At 36.5% G+C, this 27,411-nt stretch overlaps 1 protein-coding gene across 1 annotated transcript in view; it reads left to right on the plus strand.

Moving 5' to 3' along the window:
- Positions 1-3,233: 3,233 nt before the first annotated feature.
- The window catches only part of LOC123629265 (ankyrin repeat domain-containing protein 26-like), a 53,248-nt gene continuing 29,070 nt past the window's right edge, over positions 3,234-27,411 (plus strand). Inside the window, exons 1-7 of the mRNA XM_045539099.1 lie at positions 3,234-3,403; positions 18,102-18,135; positions 18,411-18,483; positions 20,998-21,211; positions 22,551-22,734; positions 23,397-23,534; positions 24,942-25,820. Of these exons, the coding sequence (XP_045395055.1) occupies positions 3,273-3,403; positions 18,102-18,135; positions 18,411-18,483; positions 20,998-21,211; positions 22,551-22,734; positions 23,397-23,534; positions 24,942-25,820 (1,653 nt within the window). The 5' untranslated portion in view covers positions 3,234-3,272. The remainder of the gene's footprint in view (positions 3,404-18,101; positions 18,136-18,410; positions 18,484-20,997; positions 21,212-22,550; positions 22,735-23,396; positions 23,535-24,941; positions 25,821-27,411) is intronic.

Below are 27,411 nucleotides of genomic sequence, written 5' to 3' on the forward strand. Positions count from 1 at the left end.
GCACTAACCTGTTAGAGTAAATAATCATTTACTATTTTATAATTTTATTTATTTATATTTTTATTTTTCCAATTTATTTATTTATTTTCATTTTTCAAAAAAATTTCAGAATATTATAGGTCTACAAACATTTTGGTTATGTGTAATGCCTTTGCATTGCCCAAGCCAGAGCTACAAGTGTGCCCATCCCCCATACAGTGTGCTATGCGCTCATTAGTTATGAGTTTACCTACCCCCATTTAAAGTAGTTATGCAACTGAAAATATTCTTACAATCTCTAGTAACTTATAGCTGATGTTTACCTTGGAGTTGAGGCATATGTTTTTCCAAATTTTGTTTACTCTTCCATTTTTACAACTTCCTTACATGATAAAGAGGGTGACATCAAATATTGAATTATAAGCAATAGAAATTATGAGTAATTTAAGAGTGATGACCACTGAGTTGTATTCATGTCAAAGGAGTAACCATTGCCAGTGGTTCAGAATTTTCAGTTTTATGTTATCAATCATTAATGGCACGGTTAAAGATTTCTTCTGCCTTGTGGTCTCTAATTGACTTCATCATCTATGTCCAGGGTGAGAATAGGGTCATAAAGTCATCTGTACTGTCTGTTAAGGGACTCATATCTTTTAAGAAGGGGTCCTTTGGTGTTAGGGTACAAACAACTTTCTAACTTGTTTTAATGTGGGAAATCATGAAATGTTATTATATTTTTAAATTCACTGTCATTAGGAGACTTTAGACTGTTAGTGGCCTCTGAATGGAGGTTTTTTCCAAGTTCTTGGTGTTAATCAGGAAAAGAATTTTAGGATGGACCATGAAAGTCAAGCAGGAAGCTTTATATTGAATGATTGAAAGCAACAGTGCACTCTCTCAAGAGTAAGAGAGTGGGCAGGCTTTGAAAAGAGCATCTGCATCAGGAGGAAGAGGTTTTTGGTGTTCTGAAGTCTTATTAATTGAGGGGAGGAGTATTTATGAGTAAGGGGCTGACTTTTGCTATGAATTTGAGTAGTAATTCCTAAAATTGGGTTTGCTCTCATTTTAATACTGTATATGGCTGTCTTTGAGCCATCATGGTGATTTCAAGGGTGGAGCAATTGTAAAACTCCAGTAATAATTGGCCTAAGTTCATGTAAAATGACAGAAATCATAATGACAAGCCAGCTGAAGCTGGTTCTTGCCTATGGTTAACAGCCCCTCTAGTCAGCTCCTGTCTAAGGGTTATTTACTGTAACATCTGCTCCCACTTTGCAAGTCCCCACATGTGATCTCAGCCCTGTCTCTGAAACTTCTCTTCTAACAAGACTATATTAGAACTAGTCTTAAGCAGATTGTCCATCTAGATTCGTGACATTATCATCTTATGGTATATCATTTGAATTAACATTTAAGAAATTCCTTTTCTTTCTAATTGGTGTGTTGATTTTGGATCCTAATAATTAAAAGTGTGACACTCCCCAGTTAGCAATCTTTAGAAAAAGTACTTAAGTGCTACCCTTTCTACTTTCTCTTCATCAATTGCCTGATCCATTCTGATTTTCTACTTATAAAAGTTCATGGGTAAGATGGAGTTATCTAAAGATATAATTGTATATAGAAATAGATTTTATCTGTTATGTAAATGATAGGAGTTCAGAATATTTTTTTCATAATCATTATTCCTTAATCAACCTGTTTCTCCATCTCCAGTCTTCCAAGTGGCCTAAGGACTGGGAAGCTAATTCATTCATATGCCATATCATCTCAACAAGAATAAATGTAAAATAAGTTAATAAAAGTATGTAGTAAGGTCTAGGATTTTTTCACCCCCTAGTGACTTAAAGATGAATTGCATTGATTTGAACAATAAAATGAAAATACAGTGGGAAGGAAGCAGTGACTGAGAAGAGATAAATATGTGTCTAACCTTGAGATTTGCAACAAATATGCCCAGCCAAGTGAATCTGTTTAATGTGCTTTTATGTGTGCAAGATTCATCTATTTGATTCAAACTGTTGGAACTTAAAATTCCATCATAACCACTTTAAATATTATTGACCAGAAACATATATAGTTCCACATAGCTTTTAAAATCGCCACTCTCAAATGTTTGTGAAATCAGAATTTACATTATGTTGCAAATATGGTATAAGATTTGACAAGTATGATTTGATCATATGAGTAGAAAAATCCCCAGCCAAAAATACAGTATTTGACTCCAAAATGGAAAGGTGAGTTCTGTACGTTGAGTTTTAAAGCTACACAAAAATCTAGAGATACTCTTTTTTAAATGTCGATGTAGATGAGGCCTGCCCCCCAATTAAGGCATTTAGTTATTTTGCCAAAGTCAGACAGTTAATTTATCTGACTAGTTTTTGACTAGTTTAATCTCGTAATTTACCTGATTCAGCATGATGCAATTCCACTATCTCTTTTTCTTTTTTTGTCAGAAATTGCTAGGTAATGCCACTTTAGGAGCTTTGAATGAATCATTTAATCTTTCTCGGTTTTACTCCAGTTATCAGTAGGTGAAGGAGCTAAAATAGATAATTACTTTATACTGTACATCCTCCAACTGTAAAATTGTATGGCTACTGAATGTGAAATTTGGGAAGCATCTCATTTTTCAGGACTCCACACCAGCAACTGAGCACTTGCACTCTGCTCCTTGTGTGGTGACAAACTTGGTTCATATACATTTGTGTGTATCTTCGTCTTTTGATATTTCTCTATCCAAATGAAAAAAGAATGATAAACGGCAGCGTCAAAAGATTAACTTGGTGCAGAAAAGGGAAAGCTTTCTCTCTGTTCCTGAAGCCTTACAATATTGCATCCTCTAAATCTGGCCATTTAACGTAAAATCCAGGTGATAAGACAGAAGAAGACGTGATTTATGTCTTTGTCTTTTTCTTTCTGTCTCTGCCAGTCAAATGGGGGTGGAAATTCCTATTATCCAGAGAAGAGTGGATGTGAATAACAGCAAAAAATTAAGAAGGGCCCTTTTAGAAATTTGGGAAAATTCTGTTTCATTCACTCAAACAGAAATGAAGTAGACTTTATAAAAATTTCAATAATACCATAATAATTATAATTATATGGTAATTATGTACAATAATATTCAAGTAAGCACAAAATATTTAATGATTAAAAATATGACAGTTAAGGTGAGTCAAGGGATAAAATCAATGAAAAGAGAAAAAGTTATTTTTATTGATAAGGTAATAACAATTATTCGTACTATCAAGCTTTCATTAAAGGTTGAAGAAAAGGAGAAGCACAAAAGCAATAAAATGGCAGCATCAGAAAACCTATGTGATGGTGCTGGTGATGACAGTGACGATGACGCATTACTTCAAGAAAGAAAGAGTAGAAAAACTGACAGTTGGCAATTTCCTAGGATGGAGAATGAAGTGTGTGATAGGTAAGCCTGTAGCAATATTTAACAGTAGATAATTTTATTGTGCTATACAATTAATTCTAATTGGACTAATATTCATGATTAAGAAATTTTATGCTTTCTGTAGGTATATTCAGCCTTGCTCGGTGATCAGAAAAATGTGCATTAATGATGTAACATATTTTCCAATGATACTGGCATTTTATTAAAAGATTAGCAGTGTTGGCAAATGTGAGGAAAATGCATTTTGATACACTGTTGGTAAATAAAATTGACAAATCCTTTTTGAAGTGTAATTTAGTAGCATGTATCAACACTTCAAATATGTCACTCCTTTGGCCTACCAGGAACTTAGGATCTGGGACTAGATGCTGCAGGAAAACATGACTTGTAGAAACACATGTAAACACATACGAGTTAAGGACATTTATTCTATATTGTATATAACATACAAGAAGCCAATATATTCATAAAATAGATAGCCTATGTATGTCAAAGATCTATAATATATGTGTGTTCAGAATATTTATACAAGTGTGTTACGTGCATACATGTATATGCATGTTAAAGATAGTTACTGTAACATCATCATCTCAAAAACTTCGAGGTAGTCTACATACCAATCAAGAAGGAAATAGTTACATTGTCATGTCCATATAATAATGTCATATGCAACCATTTAAACAACAAAGTTAGATCTGTAGTGTACTGATTACTTCACAATTGATGGATATTTAAAGCATATAGTTTGATGACACATCTTAAGCAAATTATGTTAGAATTCTTGTAATATCTGCTGAGGTTCAAAAGGATGCTGCATGCTACACTGCAGCTCTACCTTGTTCCCAACAGAATTGCTAATTATTGATTTGTTGGGGTTTTGTTCTCAATGCATGAGTGCTCACCTGCTGGATCCTCACATTAATCCAGATATTGCCAAGGGATTGCATATCCATATCCCATATAAACATTTTCATATTTTGGGTAAAACTTACTAAAATACATCAAAGGATCTTTAATCTACTAACCAGGTATTGGCCACCTCATTCTGTAGAAAGCCAGATAGTAAATGATTTAGGCTTTGTGAACCACAGGGCCTCTGTTCATTGTAGTCCACAAACTGTGATAGACAGTAAATAAATAGACATGGTGGTGTCCCAATTAAACTTTACTTATGAAAACAGGCAGCGGGCTTGACTTGGCCCCAAGACACTAATTTGCTGACCCCCGTGCCAACACCAAGTTGCTGCTAATGTGGTGAATCTTCTTTGTAAAGATAGCCTGAATTCATGGCATTAACCTTCCTTTTAAATATACGTCAGTATGCATCATACCGTATTTTCTACAGTGACTTTATATGTTACAAACATTCAGTTTAAAAATGAGATTATTTTGTGCATTTACCCCTTTTATTCCTGTCCTTGAATCAGTATTTTAGTATGAGTGATTGCTTTCTATATTTGATGAGTATAAAATATCCTGCAATTGGATGATGTTTCTAAAGGCAAAAATACTACTTTTGAATGTTTTGGTGTTTCTGTGGTCTTTTTTATAAGTATGGGCAAAAGCATAAGCAAAAATCAGCTTATATGATCTAGAAATGTTCATAGGATCTTGTAATTCTATAATTTTTGTGAATTTATTCTTTAATACCTTGGTCTGGCGTTTTTTAAAATGCCATATGTATACAATTTGGAAACATTTAAAGTGTGAAAATATACTATATAATTATTTTATAGTGATTGAAATATATAGCTAAACAAGAAGAACATTAGAGTGTCCATGATCATGCCACTTAGGTATGATGGCCTTGAAAAAACTGCCTAGTGTCTGCACATGGACTTGAATTTCTTTGCCATTCACTCTTGAACTCATTCCAGCAATTTTCACTCCCACCTCTAGTGCAAAATTGGTTTTCTCAAAGTTCCCACTGATTTTCACTTTAATAAATCTAGATATAATTTCTGAGACCTCATTTTACTCACTCTGTCAGCAATCTTTTCTCCAGTGAAAAACTCTCTCCTCCATAATCCCTTTTACCCTTGACTTTCAGTATATCACTCACTCACCTGGTTTTTCCTCCTTCTTTTCTAGTTCATCCATCTTAGTCTGTTTTGTGTGTTCATCCTCACACCCCACCTTTCGCACATTGAAGTGTCCCAGGGCTCAGTCCTCAGGCTTCTTTCTCATGACTTTTACTACCTTGTGTGTGCTAATGATTTTCTTAATTCCAGACCTATAGACAAAACTGCCTACTTGACCTCCCTCTTTGGTTAGCTATTAGGTATCACAGCTTACGAGGTCCAAAATTGAGCTATTGATGTTCTTTCTTATACCTCACCCTCATCATGGAGTCTTTCCTACCGGAGTTAATGGGAACCCTTTCAGTTAGTCTGGCAAAAACCTTGGGATAATCCTTGACATCTCTCTCTCTCTCATTCTCTCTTTTTTTCTCCCTCTCTGTCTCTGACATCTCATACCAAATCTGTCAGCAAATCTTGTCAGGTCTTCCTTCAAAATAGATGCAGAAACCATTCACAGATTGGTGAAGCCACCACCAATGTCTAAGCCACCACCATCTGCTGTCTAGATGAGTGTAACGCACTCCTAAATGGTCTTTTTTTTCTAGTCCTCTTTCCATCAATGCTTAACCCAGTGCTCATATTAAAACAAGTCAGAGGATGTCATTGCTCTGCTCAGAACATCCCAATTGCCTCCCATTTCAGTCAGAGTATATGTCACCATTCTTCTTAATACCTAAAAGGAAGCACGTGATCTGATCTTTAGTCCCTCTGCCTTAATTTTCCATTTTTTTAAATCCCTTTAGCTCTGCTACTGCCTCATTGAACTTCTCACTATTCCTTAAACTCTACAGGCACACCTCTGTACTTGGCAGTTCTGTCTATTTTAAATGGTTTTCCTCAGAAATCTTTCTGGCCTCCTTTTGTCTATTTCTTCAGTTCTTTCCTTAACAACTGTTTTCTCAGCAAGGCTTTTTCTAGACATGCTAACATTTCCACCATGCCTCTTCTCCGACACATAAACATTTCATTATCCTGCTTTACCTTTTCTCCTCTAACATATGATGCAGTTTGCCCAGCTTTTCTGTTTACTGTCATTGTGTGTTTCCTTCACTCTCATGATAGGACTTTTGCGTGTTCACTGCCATACCCCTGTGTCTGGAAAACAGCCTAGCATGTAATGTCATAAGGACCTACTCCATACACTTGTATTAACTGAGTGTATGGAGTTTACCCTGTGGGTATTGTTTTAATCATTAGACTAAATCTCATTTAAAAGTGTGACATGGGTTCATTGTGACAACTTTACCTAGCGGTTATGCATTTTTGAATTCTTACGTACACTTTAATAAGCTATATTCTGTATATTTATTTGTTTTCATTTAGGGAGAAAAGCCCAATAATGTGTTTACTCAGTATTTACTCTTTTACTGTAATGATGATTGTTTTACATATGGTAAGACAGATCAAAGGAATTGCAAACTTCATTTGTGTTTATTAAGAAAAGTAAACTATAAGTGAGGTAATTTTAATGGACTTAACAATTCTTTCCAAAGAATGGTGAGCCTTCAATATCTGAAATAAGAAGATGAAGTTGGAATTTATTGCTTTCTCTAGTAAGAGAGCTATGCTGGTGAGGCAGTTTCTTCCGACAGAGCAGTTGCTGATCTTACACAGGGTTTTGGGAAGAGTGGCATTGAAGGACTGGCAGCCTTTCAGAGGAATACGTGGGTTGACATCATCTGTACTAGCACGGTTATTTGAGTGACACAGTGGTTGAGTGCTGGGCACTCCCAGGCATGTTTATTGGAATGAGTTTGTGTCTGACTGGCTGTCTCTCAGAAGCAAGTGGCTGATACTGATTGGTGAATGAGGCCAGTGGTCACTGATGGATTGACTAGATTTAAAACTACTTGGGGGTGGCTATTTGTTACCATGGCTACAGATCAGTCATTTTCTAAGTGTGAGGACCAGACATTTTGTGTTGAAATCAGCCTTCTATCAACTATGTTCAAAATGAAAACTATTTGTTATTCTAGAATCGTAAACTTATTTTGCAGTTTGAGTCAAGAGCAGTTGTTTGATAATTGCTCTCAGGAAGATTTTCCCCCAACCCCCTTTTCTTTCTGGCCTGCTTAGTCTTAAACAGAACAGTTATCTACATGATTCATTTTATAGCTGTTACTTTTGTTTTTGTTTTTGATATATTTAAAGGCTCATGCTCAACTCCTAACATAATCTCCTGTGGGAAATTTTGGTTTCTTTGTAAATTCATATACGTATATGATAGTGATTTTCTTACACATGTGTTTATTCCACAAAAAAGTAAATACACTTTTCTGTTGGTATATCTTACTATTTACATTAGAATTAGCTAGGCTAAAAGTATATAAAAGTCAAAAAATTATTTTATTTTCAAACAAAATTATAATTCATCACAATATTACCATTTATAAATCCTATATAGAATGATATATAGGTATTCTTTTTTTTTTTTTTTTTTTTTTATATATATTTTTTTTATTTCAGCTCATCATGGGGGTACATAAGTTTAGGTTATATACATTTTCCATGTCCCACCCATCCCCCCGAGTCAGAGTCCCAAGCGCGTCCGTTCTCATTCTCCAGACAGTGCACCTGGCACTCATCATGTAGTCATACCTCCATCCCCTCCCCCCCCCACCTCCCCAGGTCTGCACCTTCAAGCATGACCATTCCCCAGAGGGTGTGCAACGCACTCATCATGTAGGCATACACCCATCCCCTCCCCCCACCCCCCATCCCAGTCTGATATCCAATTGGTATCCTTCCCTGATGTACATTTAGGTGATGATCAGGGAAACCAGTTTTCTGGTGAGTACATGTGATGCTTGTTTTTCCATTCTTTGGATACTTCACTTAGTATAATGGGTTCCAGCTCTCTCCAGGAGAACCAAAGAGATGTCGTATCATTGTTATTTCTTATAGCTGAGTAGTACTCCATGGTATACATATACCACAGTTTACTAATCCATTCGTGGATTGATGGGCACTTGGGTTGTTTCCACATCCTTGCAATTGTAAATTGTGCTGCTATAAACATTCGGGTACAGGTGTCTTTGTTAAAGAATGACTTTTGTTCTTCTGGGTATATGCCCAATAATGGGATTGCTGGATCAAATGGTAGGTCTACTTGAATCTGTTGAAGGTATCTCCATATTGCTTTCCATAGGGGTTGCACTAGTTTGCATTCCCACCAGCAGTGTATGAGTGTTCCTGTCTCTCCGCATCCACGCCAACATGTGTTGTTTTGGGATTTTTTGATAAAGGCCATTCTCACCGGAGTTAAGTGGTATCTCATTGTGGTTTTGATTTGCATTTCCCTGATGATTAGGGATGTTGAGCATTTTTTGATATGTTTTTTGGCCATTCTTATGTCTTCTTTTGAAAAATTTCTATTCATGTCCTTTGCCCATTTTTTGATAGGATTGTTTGATTTTTTCCTGCTGATTTTCCTGAGTTCTAAATAGATTCTTGTTATCAGTCTTTTATCTGATGTGTAGTATGCGAAAATTTTTTCCCATTCTGTAGGCTGTCTGTTTATTTTCATGACTGTTTCTTTGGCTGTGCAGAAGCTTTTTAATTTAATCAGGTCCCAGTCGTTTATTTTTGTTGTTGCTGCGATTGCCTTAGCGGTTTTCTTCATAAATTCTTTGCCTAGACCAATGTCTGTAAGAGTCTTTCCTACATTTTCTTCTAGAATTCTAATTGTTTCCCATTTAAGGTTTAAATCTGTTATCCACCGTGATTTGATTTTTGTGAGAGGTGAAATCTGTGGGTCCTGTTTCAGTCTTCTACATGTGGCTATCCAGTTTTCCCAGCACCATTTATTGAATAGGGACTCTTGTCCCCAGAGTATGTTTTTGTCTATTTTGTCAAAGATTAGATAGTTATATGAGGATGGTTTTATATTTGGGTTTTCTGTTCTGTTCCACTGGTCTGTGTCCCTGCCCTTGTGCCAATACCAAGCAGTTTTAAGAACCACAGCTTTGTAGTATAGTTTGAAGTCTGGCAAATCAATACCTCCCATTTTGTTTTTATTGCTTAAGATTGCTTTTGCTATACGGGGTCTTCTCTGATTCCATACAAAGTGTATAATTATTTTTTCTAAATCTGTGAAAAATGATGTTGGTATTTTAATAGGAATTGCATTGAATCTATAGATTACTTTGGGTAGTATAGACATTTTAACGATGTTAATTCTTCCAATCCATGAGCATGGTATGGATTTCCACTTATTTACGTGTTCTGCAATTTCCTTCCTTAGCGTTTCATAGTTCTCTTTATAGAGGTCCTTTACCTCTTTAGTTAAATATATTCCTAGATATTTTATTTTCTTTGTTGCTATTTTGAAAGGTATTGAGTCCTTAATTTGGTTCTCCGATTGAATGGTATTGGCATATATGAATGCCTCTGATTTGTGTGTATTGACTTTGTAACCTGAGACATTACTGAATTCGTTAATTAATTCCAGGAGTCTCTTGGTTGAGTCCTTGGGGTTTTCCAGATACAACATCATGTCATCAGCAAAGAGTGAGAGTTTGATCTCTTCTGTCCCTATTTGGACACCTTTGATTCTGCTCTCTTGTCTGATAGCTCTCGCAAGGACTTCCAATACTATGTTGAAAAGTAATGGGGACAGTGGGCAGCCTTGTCTGGTTCCAGTTCTGAGTGGGAATGCTTTCAGTTTTTCCCCATTCAGTATGATGTTGGCTGTGGGTTTGTCATATATGGCTTGTATTATTTTTAGGTAGGTCCCATTTATGCCTATGTTGTTAAGTGTTTTTATCATAAAAGGGTGTTGAATTTTGTCAAATGCTTTTTCTGCATCTATTGAGAGGATCATATGGTCTTTATTTTTGCTTCTATTTACGTGGTTAATTACATTTATAGATTTTCGTATGTTAAACCACCCCTGCATCTCTGGGATGAAGCCTACTTGGTCATGATGAATTATTTTTTTAATCAGCACTTGGATACGATTTGCTAGGATTTTATTGAGAATTTTTGCGTCTACGTTCATGAGAGAAATTGGTCTGTAGTTTTCTTTTTTTGTTGCATCCTTTCCTGGTTTTGGTATTAATGTTATATTGGCTTGGTAGAATGTGTTGGGGAGAATTCCATCCTTCTCAATATTGAAGAATAGTTTATGTAGGATGGGCACCAGTTCATCTTTGTATGTATGGTAAAATTCAGGTGTGAACCCATCTGGACCAGGGCTTTTCTTTTTGGGAAGGTTTTTTATTGCTGTTTCAATTTCAGTTGTTGATATTGGTCTATTCAGGAATTCTATTTCTTCCTGATTGAGCTTGGGAAGGCTGTGTGATTCTAAAAATTTGTCCATTTCCTCCTCATTCTCCAATTTGTGTGCATAAAGATTTTTGTAATATTCATAGATAATGTCACGTATCTCTGTGGCTTCGGTTGTGATTTCTCCTTTCATGTTCCTGATGGAAGTTATTAAAGATTTTTCTTTTCTGCTCTTGGTTAGTCTAGCCAGTGGTGTGTCTATTTTATTTATCTTTTCAAAGAACCAACTTTTTGTTTTATTAATTTCCCTTATAGTATTTTTGTTGTCTTTTTCATTTAATTCTGATTTGATCTTAATAATTTCTCGCCTTCTGCTGGGTTTGGGGTCAGTCTGTTCTTCTTTCTCCAGCTCTTTGAGTCTATTCATTAAGTTGTCTAGTTGTAAATTGTCTGTCTTTTTGAAATAGGCATTTATGGAAATGAATTTTCCTCTCAGGACTGCTTTAGCTGCATCCCATAGATTTTGATAAGTTGTGTCACCTTTGTCATTTAATTCAAAGAATGTTTTGATTTCTGACTTAATTTCTTCCTTTACAAAATTGTTATTCAGGAGAAGGTTGTTTAGCTTCCATGACTTTGAGTAGGAATGAGAGTTCCTGTTAAGGTTCATTATTATTTTTATTCCATTGTGATCTGAGAAGATGCAGGGTATGATTTCTATTTTTTTAATTTTTTTAAGACTTGCTTTATGACCTAGGATATGGTCAATCTTAGAGAATGTCCCGTGAGCTGATGAGAAGAATGTATATTCAGTGGTTTTCGGGTAGAATGTCCTGTAGATGTCAGTCAGGCCCATTTGTTCTAGCATTCTGTTTAAGTCTACTATGTCTTTGCTTATTTTCTGCTTGGAAGATCTGTCCTGTGCTGTCAGTGGGGTATTAAAATCTCCAACTATTAAAGTGTTGTTGTCTATGATTTGGTTTAGATCGAGTAGGATTTGCTTTATGAATCTGGGTGCACCTAGATTGGGTGCATATATATTAAGTATGGTTATGTCTTCTTGTTGAATTGTGCCTTTCACCAGTATGTAGTAACCGTCTTTGTCTTTTATTACTTTTGTTGGTTTGAAGACTAAGTTATTGGAAATTAAAACTGCCACACCAGCTTTCTTTTGGCTACCATTTGCTTGAAATATCAGGTTCCATCCTTTTATTTTCAGTCTAAATGCATCTTTGCCGGTTAAGTGAGTTTCCTGAAGGCAGCAGACACTTGGTTTGTGTTTTTTTATCCATTGGCCCAGTCTATGTCTCTTGAGTGGGGAATTCAGGCCATTGACATTTAGTGAGAGAACTGATAATTGGGATAGATTTCTGTTTATCTTATTGGGTAGAACTTCATTGCTATGTTTTCTCTCTTGAGCCATTGTGGTGGCTAGAATTTGATCTTTAGCTCTTGGGTGGTTTTACATTCGTGGGTCTTTGTTGTGATGATCCATGTTTAACTCTCTTTTGAGTACTTCTTGGAGGGGTGGTCTTGTCTTGGTGAATTCCCTCAGTCTTTGTTTATCCGAGAATGTCTTAATTTCTCCTTCATATAGAAAGCTTAGCTTAGCTGGGTACAAGATTCTAGGCTGGGCATTATTCTGTTTCAGAAGAGTGAGAATGGGGCCCCAACTTCTTCTTGCTTGTAAAGTTTCAGTTGAGAAATCTGGCGTAATTCTAATGGGCCTCCCTTTGTATGTTACTTGTTTCTTTCTCCTTACAGCTCGAAGAAGGGTCTCTTTAGTGGATATTTTGGTCAGTCTGACGACTACGTGGCGTGGTGTTTTCCTATTTGCTATGAATCTACCAGGGGTTCTTTGAGCTTCTTGAACCTGTATATCTAAAGTTTTAGCAAGGCCTGGGAAATTTTCTTCTATTATGTCTTCAAATAGTTTATCCAGCCCTTGCTTATTATCTTCTTCACCTTCAGGGATGCCTATAACTCTCACGTTAGGTTTCTTCACATAATCCCACATTTCTTGAAGACTCTGGTCTTTTTTCTTATTTCTTTGCTCTATCTCTGTGACTGTCTTATTTAATTGGAAAGAGTTATCTTCGATTTCTGAGATTCTGTCTTCTATTTGATCTACCCTGTTCTTGAGACTTTCCACTGTGTTTTGTAGCTCCCTGAATAAATCCCTCATTTCTAGGAGTTCAGTTTGGTTTTTTTTCAATACGTCTATTTCTTTAGTGAATTTTTCTTCCAAATCCTGGAATTTTTTTGCGGTTTCTTTGCGGTGGATATCAATTTTTTCTTGTATATCATTCAGCTTATTTATAACCCAAGACTGAAATTCTTCTGGTAACATGTTGGTATTCTGAAACTGGCTTGTGCCAATTGGAGGAGAGTTGGTATTTCTCTTTGGGGGCGAGGTTTCCGTTTGGTTTTTTGTGCTCCCCATATTTTTCCGCTGAGCCCTTCCCATCTGGCTCTATCGTTAGATCTTTTCTCACAGCTTTAGTCTAGTTAACAGCACGTCTTGTACTCTGTTCTTAGGCTGTGGAACAGTCTAGGAATGTTGCTTCCTTTATCTATAGGGGGAGACTGTTGTGTGCTGTTTAGAGTTTCTTTTTTCTATCTCAGTTGGGGGACTGCTTCTGATGGGTCCACCCCCAGAGGGTTGGCTTGACCTAAGACCAGTTTGGCAAGTTAAATCATTGTGTTGCGGACTTTCAGTTAGTAGGCAGGATTCACACGATTTGCAAGCAGAAAGCCTCTTCTCCCTCTCTTTTTTTTTCCCCCCCCTGGCTTTTTGGTTCTTCCTCTGGATGTGTGGTTTCTGTCTCCTTCAGCAGGAAAGACACTGGCTAGGCCGAGGAGGCAGTGCCCTCACTCCCTCAGTGCCCCAGCTGCTGCAGCTCCCACGGGCAAAGGTCTACACTGTCCCAGTGTTCCCAAGGTCCGGGCTCCACACTCTTGCGTCTGGGGAAGCACTCAGTGTTCACACCTGGGAAGGGGACCTGGAGAGGGTCTATGGATCAGGGGATGGAGCCTCCTGAGGAGTCACCTGGCACCCTATGGCTCTGCAGCAATTAGACCTTGGCCCGCGCAATTGTTCCTGCCCACCCGCAGATCACTGGCACTGGGGGGTAATTTTCAGGGTCCGATAGGAATCACAGCTGGGGGTCTGGAGCACTCAGGAGTTTACAGTAGCTCCTGGGCTGGAGGGACACCGGAAAGGAGAAAAGAAAAAGAAAGGAAAAAAGAAAAGAAAAAAAAAAAAAGGAGAGAAACAATATGAATAACAAGAAGAAGAAAGAGAAAACAAGAAAGAAAAGAGAAAGAAAGAAAGAAAGAAAGAGAGAGATAAAAAGAAAAAAAGAAAAAAAAAAAAATCCCACTTTAATATTTCAGGCTCGGGGCCCCTCGCCTCGGTGCAGGTCCGCTTCTGTCCCTTTAAGAGATAGGGCTCTGGCACCGCGGAGGCCTGCCAGAGTTCAAGGTCCTTTCCGCTTAGCTGTGGGAACCGAGATGGCCACCGCGCGTCCGTCGGTCGCAGGCGCCAGGGGAAAGCGTTCAGAGCTCGGCAGGCGCCAGGGCCCGCAGCGGCTCCCCAGCCAGAGAGCTGCCGTACGGGAAGAGAAAAGCAAAAATGTCCCGCTTTAATATTTCACGCTCGCGGCCCCTCGCCTCGGTGCAGGTCCGCGTCTGTCCCTTTAAGAGATAGGGCTCCGGCACCGCAGAGGCCTGCCAGAGTCCAAGGTCCTTTCCGCTTAGCTGTGGGAACCGAGATGGCGACCACGCGAGAGCGTTCAGAGCTCGGCAGGCGCCAGGGCCCGCAGCGGCTCCCCAGCCGGAGAGCTGCCGTACGGGGAGAAAAAAGCAAAAAAGTCCCGCTTTAATATTTCACGCTCGCGGCCCCTCGCCTCGGCGCAGGTCCGTGTCTGTCCCTTTAAGAGATAGGGCACCACGGAGACCCGCCCGAGTCCAAGCTCTCTCCTGCCTATGTCACCTGTCCTCGGAGCTCCACGTCTCCCGCGGTGATTCTGCACCAATTTCAGCCAGATCCCTGACCGAGTGGATGTGGGGGTCAGTGGGGAGATCAAGCCGCTCTGCTGTGGGGCTGCACCCGCCCCACTCGCCGGTGAGGCAGGCACGGCCGTCCCGCACTCCGCTGTCTGTTTTCCATCTCGCACTCTCCAAATTATCTCGGTCTGATTTCTCACTCGCCTCTGTTTTTTCCTGTTCCCCGTGTCCCACGGTGATTCTCCGTGGGTTCACACCGCCGTTCCTGTGGAGAAGCAATCCTCTAGCGTTGTGGCAGGTGGAGATCCACGCCTTCCTCTCTGGGAGCACAAATCCAGGAGGTCACCTCCACTCCGCCATCTTCTGATCCCAATTTTCAGTTTCGATATATAGGTATTCTAAAAGTAAGGATTTCCCCTAAGATATTTGCCGATTTCTTACATTCATGTTATGTGTGCTTCATGCTATTTTATAACTTTTGAAGTGAAACATTGTCATATTTAAACAGAAAACCAAAAATATAGCACAAATCTAATTATTGCTCCTATGCCTAAGAATCATTTCTTGTAGGCAGTGAGCTCCCAGCTTTCAGTGTAGGATTCAAGGTCAGCGTAGCGTTCACCTCTCAGCATTTGCTTCTATGTATTTTACACTTTTCCTTTCAAGTTCCTAAGAAACACCTAGACACCCTGTGCCTCATCTTGGTACTCACATTCTTTCCTTAAGTTGGTTGGCTTTCTCCTACTTTTTGCCTGGTGAGCTTCTTTTATGTATTTTGTCTGTTCTGTGAAGCCTTCCCTGGGCTCATGTAGAACTTTTCAAAAAGATTCAGTCTTGTGTATCACATTGTATCATAATTGCATTTGACCTTTTTTTTTGAAGCAAGGAATATGTATTTCTTTGCATATTGTTGGTGCTTCATAATATTTTTTTAAATTAATAAGTGAATTGAAATGGAGAAGATGTAGAAGTTTATAAAAAATTCCCTTTTATATATTGTCAATAGAATTATTAGAAAACATTATCTCTTTTATGTGTTTGTTTTAAAGTACTGGTCCTGCATTGCATATAAGGGAAGTAAAGAAAAATGAAAATGAAAAACAGACCTCAAACGAATCTGTGATGAGCAGTGTATGCGCAGGCCAGTTTAGTACCTGGAGGTGTGAATGATGACAGCGCCTGAAGTGAAATAGAATGAAGGAACATAAAATCTATAAGTCCTTTATGTCCTTGTAAAAGAATGTCAGCAGTGATTACTTTTACTGGAAATATAATAGTGTTGCCTGCCAAAACTAGAGAATGCTCAACTGTATCCATGCTGTGAAATGATTGATTAAGATGAGGACAAGTGAACTTGGACAAGGAGTAGAGCAGTAGTTTCTTTTTTTTTTTTTTTGTATTTTAAGCTAAGTATTATTATTTTTCATTTCAAAATATTAAGAGAGTACAAATGTTTTCGTTACATGGGTGGGTTTTGTAAAACTTGAGTCAGGGCTGTGAGTGTGCCTGTATCCTCTGAGCAGTGTTCAGTATACCCTTCAGGGCGGTCTGTGCCCCTTTCCCTATTTCCCCCTGTTTGATTTCCAATGACTTTTAGTTCCCTGTGTGTCTGTGTGTGCCCCTTAGTTAGTTGTAATTTATTATAGAGTGGATGGAACTAGAGACCATTGTCCTAAGTGAAGTAGCTCAAGAAAGGAGCAGTTTCAATAAATGGTTACCATGGAACCCTGACTGTAGTGGACAGCATGGACAGCTCTTGAGTGACATTTTCCTGGGAAAGGCAATGGAGAAATGGGTAATAACTGAAGAAGAATGTGGGATTCAAGGGAGTTTTATTTCTTTATTTTAAATTAGAAGCTTTTAGAGAATATATTTGTATGCTGTTGGGAATGACCAAGTAGAGAAGGAAATTTAATTTTGTTTACATGTCTGAGCACTAGAAACCTTCATACATTACGTTTTAAGCATTTGTAGTAAACTAATTGTCCTTAGAAGTTCTATTCATGTATGATTTTATAGTAGGATGTTATTTCTTCAGAACTGGTTCAGAAATGAAATTTTCTAATTGAATTAAAGATGCCAATGATGACTTAAAAATTAAACTGTAATAGATAGGATTTTTAAAAAGTGTAGTAAAAACACACAGACACTTAAGGCATATTTATTACAGTTTAAACATTCCTTTTTGACCATGTATATATTACAGTACCTTTGCCAGTAGCATAATAAATACCTATGATTTGGTAAGGTGCTCTAAAGTATCAGGTATATGTGTCAACTTTATAATTATTTAGATTGTGGGGAGGGCTTTCTTCATGTACAATAAAAAAGCAAACTATTATGATCTACCACAGATTATTACTTCTGGATTATAAAGTTCTAAAGTATAAAATAAAGTTTCATTGTACCAACAATGTCATTCACATGTATTACATGCTGAATAAGTATTTGTTGAATGCATGAATGAACAGTTGAATAGATAAATGAATGCTTGCTGATGACGTTCTGTAGAAAAAATAAATGTTTAGTTTATTAAAATATGTTTCCAAAATTGGTTGAGTATAAAACCTTTTAAGAAAACATTTGTAAGGTTTAGAAGTTATTATGTATGATTTTGGAAAGAAATGGAATGATAATATTGTTTCCTCTGCTATCATCTCACTTAAAACACTTAAAAATAAATGTTACTTTCACATCACATGGGGAAACCCATGCTTTGGAGTCAGAAACCTGGGTTTGAATGCTGGGTCTGCTACGGACAAGCTTTATGGGCTTGAGCAAGTTCTGTGGCCTTTCTGTGCTTAGCTTCTTCCTTTATAAAATACCTAATGTGTCACCTACCTCACAGGATTATGGTGAGGACAAAAATGAGTTTACCACATGCACAGTGCTTAAAATAATGCATAGTATCTGCATAATAAGTTCGGAATGAGCTAGCTAATACCATCATGAGAAAAACGTTTCCCTCATATAAGGACATAAGTATGATTTCCCAAATAGGTTTCAGTGCCAGTAAAAGCTTGTTTTTAGTGAAAAGGAGAATAATCACAATAAAAATACCCTGATAGATTTCTTTCTATCAAATAATGTAGCTAAGATGTGTTTCCTTTTGTTTTGAATGTCAGAAAGCTTGATCTAAATTTAATTCTTTGTTATGATATTATTAATATATTTTCTGTATCTCTTCATATTACTTTCTATCATTTAAACTTCCTTGTAAAAATTATTATATTTTATATTGCCTGTAAATATAATTACCTGTAACATTTTGAAGAGGAGAAATAAATTTACATATGAATTTTATCATATAAAAATTAGACATTTATATATACAAAAGTTTTAGCTATTCTTTGTATTTCATATATTTATTGTTTCTCTGAAAGAAATTGTTTGTGTTTTTCCAGGCCTGCAAAGAAAACACCTAATGAAAAGAACAAGGTATTTAAAAATAAATTATCAAAAATATTGTTAGAATATGTATTATACAACATAAAATAAGAAAATAGTGGACATTTTGTTGTAAAGTCATTTGCTTTGAAAAAGTGGTAAGAAGCAGTAGGCATCGATAAAGGTATCCTTCGAACAAAAATCCCTTTCTTTTAGAAGAACCTATGATTTTATTCATATAAAAGTTGGATAACTAGCACTTCTGTACATTTTTTTATGCTATGAGTATTTGGAGACATATTGAAGCAGTGTTATTTATTTTGTAGGTGAAAGAACAAATACAGTCTATGAGTGACCATGATGACTTAACTTGGTCATCTGCAACAGCCCCAGAGGATTGTGAGTTGCCTTCCTCTTACTATCAGCATTTTATCTTGCTTGTTGAACAGCTTGGAATGTATTGTAAAGGTAGAACCATTGTATAAATGTAAGACCTTCTTACATATCCTAAGTAACATATATGTACCCATTGCTTAGCACGGCACCATCCAGCACTGATGTGCTATAGTCACGAGTTCATCCCAGAAATATACTTTATGTTAATGTACAATTAGAACTAATGTATATTGTGCACTGTCAGCTGAAGAGTTATGATAATTCCACTGTGTTTTTCTCTGTGTGAATGGCATGCCCAGTCTTTTTGTTGACTCTGCTTCTCCTCCTACCTATAGCCAAGGGCAGGTTGCCATTAACTCCCACCTAGAATATTGGAATACACTTAAAACTGTTTTCCCTTCTACCCTAGCTGCCCAAACTGTGGTCTACTCTTCAACCATAATTATATATTTTGAAAACTCCAGATCTCATCATGGTCCTCCCTTGCTTAAAACGCAGCTATCACCTTTCATTGCTATAAGGTTAAAGATCTCAATTCTCCAGCATTATACTGCATAATTTTCTACCCTTCTTTCTCTCTGTGTTCCAGCCACCATCTTAGATGCTTGTCGCTCTAATCAATGGCTTTCATGAAGCATAATTAATATATGATAAAGACATAGATAAAAAATACATTTTGATAATTTTGGACACATATGGAGACATTAAACCATCACCACTGTCAAGATAGTTAACATCCATCACTCACAAAAGTCTCCTCATGCCCCTTTATATTCCTTTATTAAGAAACTACTCAATTGTTTTCCAAAGTATTTGTACAGTTTTTCATTGCCATCAGCAGTATCTGACAGTTCCGGTTGCGCTGTATTGCCACAAACACCATGTTGTGCCATTTTTTAGAATTTTTAAATTTTAGGCATTCTGGTGGGTGTGTATTGTGCATATCATAATGGTTTCAATATACATTATCCTAATAACTAATAACCTTGAGCATCTTCCCATATGCTTACTTGCCATCTGTATGACTTCTTTGTGAACTATCTTTTTGGAGGTTTTTTAAAATATATTTTGGATACTTTTACTTTATTAACAATGTTTTTGTTTTTTTTTTTCTGCAAGGACTTTGTCCCAGTTTGTGGTTTAACTTTTCTTTCTGTTGGTAGTATCTTATAAAGAGAAGAAGTTTATAGTTTTAATGAAGTCCAATTTATCTATTTGTTCAATTATGGATTTTGATTTTCATAGCATGTCTAAAATGTCTTTGCCCAGCATAAGATCACAAAGACTTTCTACTGTGCTTTCTTCTGGAAGTTTTCTAGTTTTAGGGCTTATATTAATATTTGGATCTATGTTTCCATTTTGAGTTCATTTTTGGTTATTGATATTCAATTGTTCTGGCACCAGACGGTATCTTTCCAATTATATAATGGAATTTAATTATTTCAGTGATATTGTATAGTTTTCAGTGTATAGGTTTTCTTGATTTTACCAGTTTTATCTGTATTTCATTGTTTGATGAAGTTGTAAATATTTTTAAAATTTTAATTTGCTTGTTTTTTGCTAGTATGATTTTTTTCCCAGCCTGGCTCATGGGAATGGCCACTCTTCCTGGCTCTGTGTGAACACCAGGCATGGTTTCCTCTATTTCTTTTAGCTTTTCCCCACCCCCCACCCTTGGTTTAGGTAGTTTCCTAGCACACATGCACTGTTCGTTACTCTACTAAATACCCGACAGGGGATCTCTGCAGGTCTCCAGGTTTCTTTCCCTGTGCTATTCTCTCCTATCCAGTGTTCTGTCCTGTGATCTCTCTCTGCCTTGGTTTTACCAGACTCTCAGCTTCATCACCTCAACTCGGGGAGTCTGGGAGACTCTACCTGAGGTTTTTCCTCCCTCAGTCATGGCCTGGAACGTCTGTCAAGGCAGAGAGCTGAGGCATTCATAAGGCTTAGCTCACTTGTTTCCTTTCTTTCGGGGATCATGGTCTCCATTGCTTGAAGTCCACTGTCCTGAAAATCGTTGTTTAATGTGCCTTGTCTATTTTGTTCTGGTTGTTTCAAGTAAGAAGGTCAATCAGCACCTGTTCCTCCAACTTGGCTGGAAGCAGATTGCAGTGGAGCTTCAGCCCAGGCTGTAGAGTGGCTGGAATGTTTTCCTTCTCCCTTTGCTCAACTGCTTCCTTTCATCTTCTGTTTTTCAGTGTTGCCATCCCTTCCTCAGAGACAGTTCGCTGGGCTCAGTGTAGATCAGTTTTTCTTAAGTGCTCATAGAACTCTCTTTACTTATAGCATCTATCTGAATTTATAATTGTCTTTGTTCCTGACCACACTTAAAGTATTTAAATAAGAACAGAGGTCTTATCTGTTTTATCTTCAGAGCTGGGTGTAAGGTCCTCCACATTGCAGGCCCTCGCTATATATTTGTTCATTGTATGAATGAGTGACTGTTAAATGTGCAGTCCTTTATATCCCAAAAGTACTCATGTATTTTATATCTTTATTGTTTTCTCCCTAATACAGATTTTGTTATCCTATTGAAAATGCAAGATGCCATTCTTTCCCAGCAAAGATTAGTAGAACTTAAAAGTAATGAGTGTGAAAGACTCACAATAAAAATTGGAAAAATGGAAAACGAGGTTAGCGTTCTGCAAGATGAGCTCTATGAAGCCAAAAAAATAATGTCACAGTTAAATTATGAAAAAGCCGTATGGGAATGTGAACTCTCTACTTTGAGGTATGACATCCTAGTTTTAAAGAAATGTTTGCATGTACTGTTTACTTCACACTAAAGATCTACAGGAGAATTTGAGTAATTGCTACTTCCATTCTGGGGTTTAACAGGGGTAAAATCTGTGATGTTGTAGAGTGTGAAATTCTTCAAAGTAAGACAGTAAGTTATAAACTGTGAATATGTCTACTAATAAATGCATATTCTTTTACTTCTTAATGCTAATGGCTACATAGAAGTATAAAATTTGGAAATCTCATTATTCCAGAAATTATGTTTTGAATTTTAAAATTTTCTGTATTATAATCAATGCTACAAGGAACAGCTTTGATATAAATATTTTCCTACATTTCTAACTATTTACTTTGAATAATTTCTTCAATGTAGAATTTTTGGTGAAAGTATAGGAACTTTTAAAGAAAGATCTTTGATCAATATTGATATTTTTTTCTCAAGAAACTTCATATTAATTTACAATTGAACAGAATGTGAAATGGCCATTTTTCTCAACCCAGAATGAATTTTAAAAATTTTATATGCTTTTATTCTGAATATGCATGGAACAAAAAGTAACATGGAACATAATTACGGATTTGTTTCTTCAACATCACTCTCTCATACAGAGATAAAGTTAATTCAGAGTTCTATGTTAAAATACATATTATCCTATGTTATTTAATTAAATATTAGATCTTCTCTTGTTCCAAAGCAGATTTTAAAATTTTTTATGAAATATAAAATAATGAGCAAGATACACTGAACATGTTACTAAACAAAGAAATGCAAAAGGTGTGGGGTAATAGATACTGGACTCCTTAGGCTGTTCCTGGATCATGGTAATCTGTAGATACATGTTCTGTGAAAGACATGGGAAGGTGCTCTCCTACACGGTAAATTATTGTTAGGGATACCTGCAATATGTCATGAAGTTGACAATTTATTTCTACTGAATGTCTAAGCTTGTTTATAAACAGTGACTTTTTAAAACTTAGTTAACTTGAAATGATCTGCCCTAATTGAGGGGTAATTATGACTGTGTGAAAACAAGGAAACTTTCAACTTGTATCTTTAGTGGATCATTGCCAGTATTCTTTTCCATAATATTTACCAGAGGTACTAGTAACACAAACTTATCAGTTAGCAGATAGTTCTTTCATCAGTACTCTTTATATCCTTTGGAAGAGACTGAAATGAGAAATTAAAAACCTGAGAAGTAGGAAAAATATTCAAGAGCATGGAAATTTTATTAGGATAATAGACCAACATATGAAGAGGCAGATCATAAAGTGGACTTTGTATTTTCTACAAAAAACTAATTTTAAAAGATAAGTGTATTTAATTGCAGATGTACCTTAAAAGAAGAAGGAGAGAAGAGAAGAAATGCTGATCTGTTATATGAAAACACTCGAGAAGAGATAAGAAAAAAGGAAGAGGAATGCAGGAAAGAAGTTGAAATGAAACAACAAGCTGAAGAGTCTGTCAAAACACTGAATGCAGAAATGAATATATTAAGAAACTATTTGTCTGAGGTAAATTGATCTTCGGTAAAACTTTCTATTTTTTTTTATATTTCAGCTTATTATGTGAGTATAAAAGTCCAGGTTATATATATTGCCATGTCCCGCCCATCACCCCCCCCACCCCCGAGTCAGAACTTCAACCATGTCCTTTCCCCAGATTAACTTTATGTCAACAATATTGCTTACATCAATTTGGTAAAATATATGTTATGTAGGATTAAAACACAAGAAAAATGTTATCTTAAAAATGAATTATGGCATTTTTAGCTAAAATTCCTTATTATAAATATTGGCATCTGATAAGTGTTCAGTATATGCGTTCTGCATGGAGCAATGAAGGGAAAGTTGAGTTTAATCACTAATAAAAATGTTAATTTAGGCATTTTTATATTACAGTAAGGTCTATAGCTTTGAAACTCTAATGAAACTAGTTTAATGTTCTGTAAATTTTTTTTCACAGTACTATATATGTGTGTATTTAAAATTGTTGTTCTTTGATGAATTTAGCTGTCATTTATTCAATTAAAATTGGAGTAATTCTTGAGACAAAAAAGTCCTTGTCTTCCATAAGCTCTTGCTTTTCACAGCTTTGTTAAAGGTTATACTCTTAATTAACTTTTTGGACTTTTTTCCCTGATGCTATTAGACCAAAAACTTTACTATATCTCTAGCTTGCAGAAAAGTACAACGAGAGTCAGAGGCAGCTATATGGAGAGCGGAATGCCAGACAATTACAAGGTTGGATTCTGGCCAATCAACTTTACACACAAACTGAAACAGAAATGACTCTGAGGGAAATGGAATCTCAGGTATTTTCTTTAGTCATTTTCACATACGTGTTTGTGTGTGCTTGTATGTGTATATATTAATATGTAAAACACAAACTATATGCATCTTGGAAAGTATAAAGTATTTTAAGCTGCGTGTCTGTGTATTTATACATGTATGGCAGTGATGGTGGTGGCATTTTTGGCCCATTGGATAAAATATTGTTCTCAATTCAGTTACATTTCTCTGCTATAGTCCAGTAGTTATAGTCACAATGGCCTCATCCAAATCAGAGGCTTTTAATGTTTTCTGTAGGAATTGATGGTATTTTCATAATCTCAAATCCCTTGCTACTAAGAATAGATGTTCTAGTTTTGGGAAGTGATTCCATTCCCTTGATATATTAATGGAGAGGTTAGTTTATTACTTGCACTGATGGTTAAGGAGGAAAAGGACAGCCAGTTCAGAGACCATATTTGGGATGCCATGCTCCTCACTGTGGAGAGGAGTTACAATTTGCTCCAAGTAGTGTCTTATTTCAGTACAAAGAGGTTTTGCAAACAATAGTATGCCATAACATAGACTTAGTGAGAATTTTTTGATAAGTGTTTTGTTCCTAGTAAAATGATTGAGTGCATTTTCCCCTGTTCACACTGATTACGGTTTCAAACATTGTAACCAGGAGAAAATAAGAGCCATTGTGATGGCAATTCATGATTTTCTTAAGAAGAGCTCAATCAATGTTATCTTAGTTATGGCTGGTGTTTTGAAATGAAAGGCTTCCTTTGTGTTTATATGCTTACACAAGAGAAGTAACTGTGATTTGGTAGAGGTAGAATCAGAAGACCTGGGGGAAATTCCACAGCTTGCCTACATTGTTAACCTCTCCTTTTCAGAACTGTGATAACTAAATGAGTTTGTTGATGTATGTAGAAATGGTGTAGGACAAAGCCTAGATACATCATTTGTCCACCAATGTACCATACACACTGACTACAAATAGCTAGGAAGGTAGAATATCTATAAGGAAATTTTATCTGTCCAAATATATGCAAAGCTAAGTCTCTTCCTATGGGTAACGCAGAGGTTAGCTGTTACAGTGTAAACCCAATTTTTTAATGTAGTCAAATCTATAAATCTTTCTTCTTATGCCTTTGATTTTGTTGTAATTCAGGGAAAGGCTTTTCCAATTCTGAGATTCTTAAAAATTCTCTAATGGTTTCCTTTTTCCTTTCATGGATTCATTTTCCAGAAATGAATGTTTGATGTTTTGAGAATTTATGCTCTATTATACAGTGTGAGGTTTTGATCCATCTTCTATTTCCAGTTGGATATCCTCTTATTGCATCATTTTCAATGTATAAATGGATAGGTTCTCCTTTATTTTAAGAAGAAATCATATGTCATTTCATTGAGTGCTAACTAAAAGTTCCCTTTGTTGTACTTAGATTTGTCAGAGTTATGAAAAAGAACGATTTCTCATGCGTACAAATGACATGTTGCATGAAGAAATAGCCATGCTACAAATGGAAATAGCCACAATAAAATATCAGAATGAGGAAAAAGAAAATAAGTATATCAACCACATTAAAATTGTGGAAGAAGTGAATGAGAACCTTCAAATGACCATGAAAAAGAATGTGGAAAAGTTAACAGACACAGTATCTCAGTATAGTGACCAGCTTAATGCTCTGGCATGTGAGAATGCCTTGCTAAATGCTCAACTACAAAATGAAAAAGAGAGCAAGGAACAACTGCAAGCAGAACTTGAATCCTGCAGTTCTAGACTGACTGCTGCAATACATGATCAATACGTTGATCAAATTCTGATGTCAGGAAGAGACGTCGAAATGTCTTTCCAGAGAGCAGGACATGAGTGGTTTTGCTTACGGAATGAAATAAATGTACCTGTGTCTGATCTCAAAGAAAACCATGAGATTTTTGGTCAAAACTGTTCTAAGGCTCAAAGTCAAATCGGTAGCCTGGAAGATGAGCTCCATAGCACAAGAAATGTTCTGAGAGATAAGACTCTGTCTTTGGAATGTGTCCAAAGACACCTCTACCAAACAGAATGTCAAATGGAAAAGATCAATCAAATGTATGAAAATGAACAATATCACGTGAAGAAATACATTGGACAACAGGAATATCTAGAGGAGAGAATATCTGAACTAGAAAGAGGAAATATGTTGCTTCGAGAGCAACTGGTGTACGCTCACAGCAGAGCAGAGCATAAAGAGGAGACACTGATGAATATGCGAGAGCAATTTCAAGATACTGTGAAAAACCTTCTAGCTGAGAACGGAAAGCAAACCCGTCTGCTAGAAGTAAGTATCAAGAAACATAAATCTTTTTCAAAGTTCCTGAAAGAAAATTTAAAGTAATCTTTGTTTGTGACCATATGTTGAATCTAGTTGAATATAAACATATCTAGATGATAAATGTATTTGCAATATCAGGCTAGAAACATACCTTGTTTCCAGCTAATAAAAGTTATACATAAAAAATACTTTTTTTAAATTTATATTTTATTTCAGGATATTATGAGGGTACACACGTTTTGGTTATATTTTATGTCTTTGCCTCACCCAGGCAGGGTTTAGAAGCACGCTCTTCCCCTCTACCATGCTCACCATGTCCATTAGTTGTGAGTTTATGCCCTCCCCAAACCCCTAATTCCTGGAGAATATTACTACCGTGTGAGCGCCATAGTGTTGATCAGTCAGTGCCAATTTGATGGTGAGTACATGTGGAGGCTATTCCTCTGATCCTGTGATACCTTATTGTGGATAATGGGCTCAAGCTCAATCCAGGAAAAGTATAAGTGGTGCTAGACCACTGTCATTTCTTATTGTCATACACAATTGTGTAATATTCTTTGTATACATATACCAAATTTTAGTAATCCAGTCATGAATTGACGGGCACTTAGGTTGGAACAGAACATGGTAGACCGTGGTCAGGTTCAACAGTAGAAGCAGGAAATTCAAGAAACAGCCACACAGTTTATTGCAGAAAAATTAAGAGAAGTCAACCTATTTTTACAGGTTAGTTAAGTGTGAACTGCACTTGCATTCATTTCCCTGCAGATTATATTGTCATATGTACATTGTGTGTGTTTTTTCTACTACACTTTTAGCAATTGGTTTTGTAGATTTCTAGAATGAGGGTGGCGTTTGTTTCTCCCTTTAACTTTTTCAGTTTCTATCATCATTACAACTAAATCGATCTTTGAGAGTAGTGATGCACCTTAGAGAATCATTTGTATATTTAGGCCAGTTAGCATGCAGTTAGCATAAAACAATAGTACTAGGAAAAGAAAAAAAAAATGGGATTTAGAAATTCTACCATACTCTTGAATTGTACTTGTGTTACAATGTTCAGTTTTTAAAATTGTAAATTATTTCTATTCTTTAGATTATTAGATTCCTTGAGTACTAATTTATGAATGATTCAATTTTTTAAAACCCAAATTGAATGATCGATTTAGTTGATAATTGCTGATAAATATTTTAAACCTCATCTTCTTTTGTCATGTATTTAAAATTGCTCTCTGAGGATGGGTGTGGTGGCTTATGCCTGCCAGCACTTTGGGTGGTGGAGATGGGAGTATCACTTGAGAACAGGAGTTCGACACCAACCTTGGCATCATAATGAGACCCCGTCTCTCCAAAAATAATAAAATGTGCCAGACATGGTGGTGCACATCTGCAGTCCCAGCTAGTCGGGATGTAGAGGCAGGAGGATCGCTTGGGCCCAAGAATTGGAGGCTGCCGTGAACTGCGACTGGGCCACTGCACTCCAGCCTGTGTGACAGGGAGATACTTTCTCTAAAAACTAAGATAAAGCAAAATCAAATAAAATCACCGTCTGATTCAAAAGTGAAGGAAACAAATATGCAAGAATTGTTTAGGTTGT

This window comes from Lemur catta, unplaced genomic scaffold (assembly GCF_020740605.2).
Source record: "Lemur catta isolate mLemCat1 unplaced genomic scaffold, mLemCat1.pri scaffold_106_ctg1, whole genome shotgun sequence".
Classification (NCBI taxonomy): Eukaryota; Metazoa; Chordata; class Mammalia; order Primates; family Lemuridae; genus Lemur; species Lemur catta.